Source organism: Erpetoichthys calabaricus, chromosome 1 (genome assembly GCF_900747795.2).
Source record: "Erpetoichthys calabaricus chromosome 1, fErpCal1.3, whole genome shotgun sequence".
NCBI lineage: Eukaryota > Metazoa > Chordata > Cladistia > Polypteriformes > Polypteridae > Erpetoichthys > Erpetoichthys calabaricus.
In genome coordinates, this window is record NC_041394.2 from 196,489,721 (window position 1) to 196,497,956 (window position 8,236).

Here is an 8,236-nt window from a genome sequence, read left to right on the forward strand (position 1 = left end):
TGTAGACCCGTCCCAGTACATTATCCTTTTTCACTCCCCAATGTCCTGGTACAGGGTTGCCCTGTTTCCTTCGACTAAACATGTTGTTTGCCCACACATAATATGATGGAATTTCATTATAATGAAGTTGTTTTGCAAAATCATTGTGTTTACAAAGGTCAAAGAATGCTAAAAGGGTGGTTTGTGGTGGATTGTGTACTTTATCGGCAACATTGGCTTCTGTGAAATAAATTCTTTGTCCGTTCTCAAGATGAACGACCGGAGGGAAACGTTCGTGAATGGGAAAACAGAAAATGCACCAGGCTGCTTCAGAGCTACTAATGTAACGACCAGCTTCGTATCGAGATACTTCGTCATTTTCATTTTGTATTGTAAATACTGCCTGGTCACTTCCCTTGTTAACATACTTGCAGATGTATTTGATTGATTTTACTGAAGTGCAAAATTCGACATTGATGTGAGCATTGAAGAAGCGGGACAGCACAGGACTATAAGGGACCATCCATCTGTTGTCGATATCTACTCCTTTGATGTTAATTGTATGACCTCCATCAGTAGGTGCGCACCGGCGGTACTGAGGGTAACCATCTTCTCCGGTCTGAGTTTCTGAGATGAACGGACGCGGGTACTTCTTAGTGCATATTTTGTTGATCATGCAGGGTGAGTTGATATTATGAGGTCCACATGGGCCGTGAATCATGGTGGATTTTACTATTTTGTGTAGGGCAGGGTCAGTCTGTGGATCAGGAATTTCCGCACGGATGACTTCATCGATAAGAGCTGGTTGAATCCTATCCTTTATCCACGATAGAATGTGTGCCTGGGGAATACCTCGCTTTTGCCACTCTATGGTGTACATGTAGCAATTTGTACAGCCGAAAATGTTACTCTTCGTGAGCAAGTCTATCATTTTGCGAATCTTGAGATGAAATACACAACTGATAAGGTCGTGACGATCGTGAGGTTTTTGACGTGGAAGGAGAATTTCAGTGATGTCAGGCCATTTAGGATTGCAAGTAAATGTAATGAATAAGTCAGGGCTGCCATAATGATGTACATATGTCATTGCGTCTTGTGTACGCTCGTGCATATAGCGAGGTCCTCCAGTGAAGGAAGATGGTAATATCACAGCTTGACCAAGTTCTATTAAATCAGTGTCGTTTTTGTCAATAGCATCTTTTAAGTGAACGTAATTTTCAGCTCGTAGTTTTTTCTGATTTAGTCTGATATAATTTAGTCTTTCGGATTCAGTTTTTCCGTACATATCAACTAAAAACTGATTTAATAAAGTTTGGAAGAAAAGGATAGTATTATCATGATGTTGTCTGATCATAAGGCGGTATGAATAGAAGTTTGCTGCAGAGACGGTTTTGTTCATAGGTAACTTACTGGTAGCATGAACTTGAGGTATAGACACAGAATAGCCATCTTCACCATAGCAGAACATGAGAGGATATTGAAGTGCATCATAGGATCTGTGGGTTTCCTTAATGCGTTGTAGTTTATTGTCTCTGGTTTTCAAGACAATATCTCTATTGTTGAACGTTTGCCCAACGATGACAACACCAACTTGATGAACTGTGGGTTTATTAAATCTGCCTTTGTGTGCATGTAATGGTTTTTTGTCTGCGTGAACGACAACTTTGAAGTCTTTGTCATCATCTGAAATACTGTCCATTGTGGAGTGGAAGTCCTGGATGTAAGTGTTACAGTCATGGAGCATTTTTTGTAATTGCTTGACCAGAAGTATGTTAAGTCCAGAAAAATTAGTGCAGCGGATTTGTGCTTCCTTTTCATCATCCCCGACAAAATAAATTTGCAAAAATTTGTGTTCCTCACTCGGCATAGGTAAAAGACTGCCAATCAAGTGATACACTTGTCCCTGAACTTTAAATGAAGGCATAAAATTTCCCTCACCGATTTGTTTAGCACCAAATGACGTCATTTGAAATGCGCTGGTGTACTTTCGAATATTGTTCAAGAAATGCTCACTTTGAGGATATTCGCCATTTAACAGGCCCTCAAGAAGGTCAGGAAGCTTATGTAAAGGAGTGAGAGAGACTTTACCACTGTTACAGCACAAACCAGGAGACTCGCATTTCCACTTCTGAGCTTGACAATAGTCACAGTGAACATCCATGGATCCAATGTGTACTGTTTTGTCAGACTCATAATGTATGTTTGGGTCGTACGCAAATCCACAATTGGCTTTTTTGAGCCAAACCTGTTGTTTTCGTATGAGGCGCTTTTCATTATTGGGATCGTATCTAGAAACAGAAGCTCTATTAACTTGTGGATTTGCCTCCGTGTATTTAGCGACAGCGTCTATATGAACTTGTGGATTCGCTTGCGAGTATTTAGCCACAGCGTCCCTATGAACTTGTGGATTTGCTTGCGAGTATTTAGCCACAGCGTCCCTATTAACTTGTGGATGTGCTTGCGAGTATTTAGCCACAGCGTCCCTATGAACTTGTGGATTTGCTTGCGAGTATTTAGCCACAGCGTCCCTATGAACTTGTGGATTTGCTTGCGAGTATTTAGCCACAGCGTCCCTATGAACGTGTGGATTTGCTTCTGAGTATTTAGCCACAGCGTCCCTATGAACTTGTGGATTTGCTTCTGAGTATTTAGCCACAGCGTCCCTATGAACTTGTGGATTTGCTTCTGAGTATTTAGCCACAGCGTCCCTATGAACTTGTGGATTTGCTTCTGAGTATTTAGCCACAGCGTGTTTATTAACTTGTGGATTTTTGTGCGAGTATTTGGCGGCAGCTACACGAAGTTGCTTCCGTCTAGCTGCATCAGAAAATCTACCACGACGTCTGATACGCCTCCTTTTTACTGTGTTCTCACAGCTTGGATTGCTGCTGTCATAATTGGCTCGAGCTGGATTTGTGTTGAACTGACATTCGGTATGTGTCAATCAATATAAGCATACAACTGGCTTCATCAATAACTTCGCATCCATCTTTTGAGAGTTGAAATATTCATAAACATCAAAGTGTCCACTACTCAAATCGTCATCTGTGAATCTAAGATGTTTAAGAGGCATTGACGGTTCTCCAAAGGTGTAAAATATTTGGCCATTTCGGTATACTTGAAAGCGACAACCAAACAATTCAGCGGCAGCCATCAACTCACATGCAGAACCATAGGTGAAGGGCTTAAGCATTTCAGTCTTATAGTGCTCCTGTGTAGTATAATTATCTCCTGTACCATCATCAGTCCACACCTTGAACCTGTCCCAGTCATTTAATACATAAGACACAATGTCCCTGCGGATATCAAAAGTGAGCCTGATATGTCCGTGCAATATGTAACACAGAGAATTGAAAAGGCAGGTGCCATCTCCGGGCATACACACCACTCGGTAAGTGATAGTTCTTTGATTGATGGTGATCACCTCGATAGACATTTTAATAGGGGTAGAGTTGGAAGAATAAAGGGAATGGGTACTTGATCAACAGCAGAGAAGTCGCGGATTAAATAAAGAAAATGGGTATGTAAACAGTAAAGTAAGTGTAAAATATCTACACAATAACTATAACAATCCTAACAAATGAACAATAAAACAGCGGAGAACCCGTGGATTAAATGTGCCTTATAAACTGCGGAGCGCGTTATATGGGCAGGCAGTCAGGCAAAGAAAGGGATTCAAATATATAAACGAAGAAAACAACAGCAGAGAAGCCGCAGATTAAATAAAGGAAATGGGTACGTGAACAATAAACTAAGTGTAAAATATCAACACAATAACTATAATAATCCTAACAAATGAACAATAAAACAGCGGAGAACCCGTGGATTAAATGTGCCTTATAAACTGCAGAGCACGTTATATGGGCAGGCAGTCAGGCAAAGAAAGGGATTCAAATATATAAACGAAGAAAACAACAGCAGAGAAGCCGCGGATTAAATAAAGGAAATGTGTACGTGAACAATAAACTAAGTAAAATATCTACACAATAACTATAACAGTCTTAACAAATGAACAATAAAACAGCGGAGAACCCGTGGATGAAATGTGCCTTATATGGCGTTCGTTTATAACACAGCGAAAAAGATGTGTAAAGACCGCTTCACAAAAAAACTGCAGAGCGCCTTATCTTCCTTGGTGAAGCAAGGAAAAAGGACGGCCTTATAGCTCGTTCGTTTATAACACAGCGAAAAAGATGTGTAAAGACCGCTTCACGAAAAAACTGCAGAGCGCCTTAGCTTCCTTGGCGAAGCAAGGAAAAAGGACGGCCTTATATCTCGCTTGTTTATAACACAGCGAAAAAGATGTATAAAGACCGCTTCACAAAAAAACTGCAGAGCACCTTAGCTTCCTTGGCGAAGCAAGGAAAAAGGACGGCCTTATATCTCGTTCGTTTATAAAACTGTGGATATAAAACTGTGGATAAGCTTTGAAAAGAATGCCTCCTTGGTGAAGCAAGGAAAGGAATTCACACACCGCAGCGAAGAACGGCTTTATATGGGCAGGCAGTCAATTACGTGGGAGGTGTGGTGATTTCCGCAGCAGCCGCAGGGAGGCGTGATGATGCAAGACGCAACCGCCTCACACGGCGACCGAGCTGCCCGCTATGGGCGTATACAGTATACGAAAGTAGGTTCCAGTTATGACCGTTACGCTTTGAATTTCGAAATGAAACCTGCCTAACTTTTGTAAGTAAGCTGTAAGGAATGAGCCTGCCAAATTTCAGCCTTCCACCTACACGGGAAGTTGGACAATTAGTGATGAGTGAATCAGTCAGTCAGTCAGTCAGTCAGTCAGTGAGTCAGTCAGTGAGGGCTTTGCCTTTTATTAGTATAGATGATGTTGATTTCCACCATAGTTGTTCTTTTAAGCACTTTGAGCTACATTATTTGTATGAAAATGTGCTATATAAATAAATGTTGTTTTGAGTCAGTTATCATTGTTAAGTTTTAAAACTTTTTTTATATTTTACAAACTGAGCTAGAAAGAGCATGGATGAATAATATATCAAATTTCTATCTGGCTACAAGAAAATATTTTAACCCAACACTGTGTCATTCATCTCCCTAACCAATCACAGAGATCAGGAGATGAAGAATGAGTAAAAGAAGCCAAATTCATCATCAAAAAGTTCATAAATTGAGATATCTAATCCAAAACTTTACTCCAAAAACATTTGTCAGGCGTTCACATGCAGAAACTTGTTAACTACTGAAACATGCAAAGAAAAATACAATGAAGTCTTTTGATTTGATTCCCCAAACTTCTGAATAACAAGGTTGCCCAGCCATAGCAGCAACATAGATATTAACAACAAACCATTTTAAAATGGCATGTCCATGCAAAACATATTGTCATGGGAAATTGTGAAAATAAATCCGTACTCTTAAAGCTATGTTGAAACAAAAACAAAGGAAATTGATTCAGCATCCACAAAGAATACCTAAACAAGAATTTCTCCACAAAACAAAGGAAAAGGCAGATGTGCCATATCAGAATAGAAAATAGCTGAAGAACACTGCTACAAGAACATGATTCATTTTAGGTTCTTGTTTGTATGTTTGTTGGTTTCTTTTTCAACTTTGTGGTGATTAAATCTATTAGGAGATAGTTAAAGCAGGTAGGCACTCATGCTTACATCAAAAGTGAAGGAAGCTTGTGCAAGCTTTTTATAGTACTGATATTTAGCATCCTATTTTGAGGCTAAAGATAGGGTGTGTCAGAGCTTTTACTCCACATTTTATTTCTGGCATTTTGCTTTCCTGTCAATGCTCAAGTCTTGGTAACTCATTTTTGCAAATTTATAGAATGATTCTGTTATGCACGAGGGAGTATGTGGGAGTCTCTAGCTAGGAATACAACATGGACAGTTTATGTTGTGGCACATGTACTAACTTCTTCAGAGAAATAGTGACTTCACTTCAAGAGTCTTCCAGAACTCCCACCCCTTCCAATGACATTCTGAAGTTATCGTTCATTTTCAGAGCCATGACTGTTTGAGCCACTCTAGCCTGCAGAATCACAGAACAACTGAGAAGTTCTGCAACATGTTGGCTATTTTTTTGCCATTTTTTATTAGCACTACAGCAAATAAGTAGGGATTTCAAGGATATCCCAACACTTCATTGTGTTATGTTTTATTTATCCCCACAATATTTATATACAGATATGTGTTTTTCATTAGCATGCTGGTTTTGATCCCGGCATTATCATTTAGTCATTTAACTGCTGCATGGCCCCTTCTTCTGAAGGCAGTTACAGTATAGGTCATGTTATTTTCTAACCCACTTAATACTGATGAGGTAGGGCTAGAGTTTATCCCAGCTACCATTAAGACGGAAGGCAGGAACAAACTTTAGACAGGGAGAAAACAGGCATTGCAGGGTGAACATACCCATACTGCAAACACAAACTAGGGCCAATTCAGTGTTGCATATTTTAGGACAGTAGGAGGAAACCAGAACACCTGAAGGAAACCCACACAGACATGGGGAAGAACATGCAAACTGTGGGCCACCTGGGCATTTAAAAGTGTAAAAAAACACTAGATGATGAAAACATGCAGTAAAATGGATCCTTTTCCCTGTTATGATTTAAGGAAGCTAATAAAATCACTATAAAGACCCTCTTCCACTTATTTCCACTGTGTTGAATCAAGTTAGTCAACACACAATATTTATTAAATTATGTAGCGGATGTCTCAAATACTACTGTGTTAGGTTTATATTAAAGAGTAGCTCTGTGGGTCGCTGAAACAATTAAGTCAAACCAATTGGACTTTTGAATGCATCAGCATTACTTTAGTGTTATATTCAGAATCTGTTTTACATGTTATCTGTGTTACATCTGCAATTGACTGTTCATTTTACCTTCAGATATTTAAAACGTACTGAATTCCTAACTTCTCATTAAGTTTTTTTCAGGACTTTAATATTTTTTCACGTCTTTCTTGACTCTATTAGTTTTCTTTAGCCGTGCCAACATGTGTTGTGCTGATGGCTGGTGTCATTGACACAACCACCTAAAGGTCACTCCTGAGCATCTGGATTGAAAACAAAAAGTTCTTTAGGTTTGTGCATCATAGTGAATTTTTTTTGTTTTTAACCTTTGCAGTACTTACTGTATTATGATGATGATTCTGAGTTACGACTCCTGTTTTGACAAAAGATAGGAAGGATTTCTTTGATATTTGAATTTGGCTCGGTTCTCAGTTATGTTTCATCTTCGGGTCCCTCTAAAAATAAAAATAATACTGCCTTGTCTGTCATCCATATTACTAACCGAAGATTGTAAACCGGATATGGACGCAGGGCACTGGGCGCTGTGCACAGGGCGCGTTGAGGCGCATGCGCACTGCAACGAGCCTGCCACAGAGAAAACAAAAAAGGTTGTAAACCGGATATGGATGCAGGGCGCTGGGCGCAGGGCGGCAACGAGCCCGCCACCTGTAAACTAGACTTGCTCTAATTCACTGTGCCAGTAATGTAGATCACATAACAGTCATTCAGTTTGGTGCCCGCCACAGAGTCCAGAGTCAAACGCAGCGGCGTCCCAAAACGCTGTGGCGCCCACCCCAGAGTCAAACGCAGTGACTTCCCAAAACGTGGCGGCTTCCCGGAGTCAGTAGGTGGCGCCCAAATAACACAACGTAATGCGCCGTGGCGCCCGCCCCAGAGTCAAATGCAGCGGTTTCCCAAAATGCAGCGGTTTCCCAAAATGCAGCGGCTTCCCAGAGTCAGTACGTGGCGCCCAAACAACACAACCTGTGAGCTACACTTGCTCTAATCCACTGTGCCAGTAATATAGATCACATAACGGTCACAGACTCTAACCCAGCGGCTTCCCAGACTCAGTGGCTGGCACACGAACACCACAACCTGTAAACTGAACTTGCTGTGCTCCACTCTGCCAGCAGTCGGTGTCAGCAAAGGCAACGGAATCACATCTCCACAAAACGAGACCACTGTACTACAGATATGCTTATGTAGTTAAATGACATTTCCCCAGACGCACCCACCCTCCATGATATGTCATCCATCCAGATATCGGACGGAACAGAAACTGATTGCCATTCTTGGATTTCCGATTCGCTAGCGAATCGCGGGCTTACTTGTATAAACAGAATGTTGAGTTCTTTATAAATGACATATTTTGTTTTGTAAAAACAGTATTCAGATATAATTTGTGAACCTTTAGCATTTTAGGTAATTCGGTTTTCAAAGAGCCTATACCTATCTTGGCAGTGATTGATAGATAGAT

At 40.6% G+C, this 8,236-nt stretch overlaps 1 protein-coding gene across 1 annotated transcript; it reads right to left on the reverse strand.

Annotated features, from left to right (window-relative positions):
* Positions 1 to 418: 418 nt before the first annotated feature.
* LOC114646398 (uncharacterized) lies at positions 419 to 1,264 on the reverse strand (the record flags this gene model as incomplete). The annotated part of the gene is made up of 1 exon (XM_028794578.2): positions 419 to 1,264. A coding segment is annotated over exon 1 (846 nt), but the record flags the coding sequence as incomplete, so codon positions are not given.
* Between the last annotated feature and the right edge of the window lie 6,972 nt (positions 1,265 to 8,236).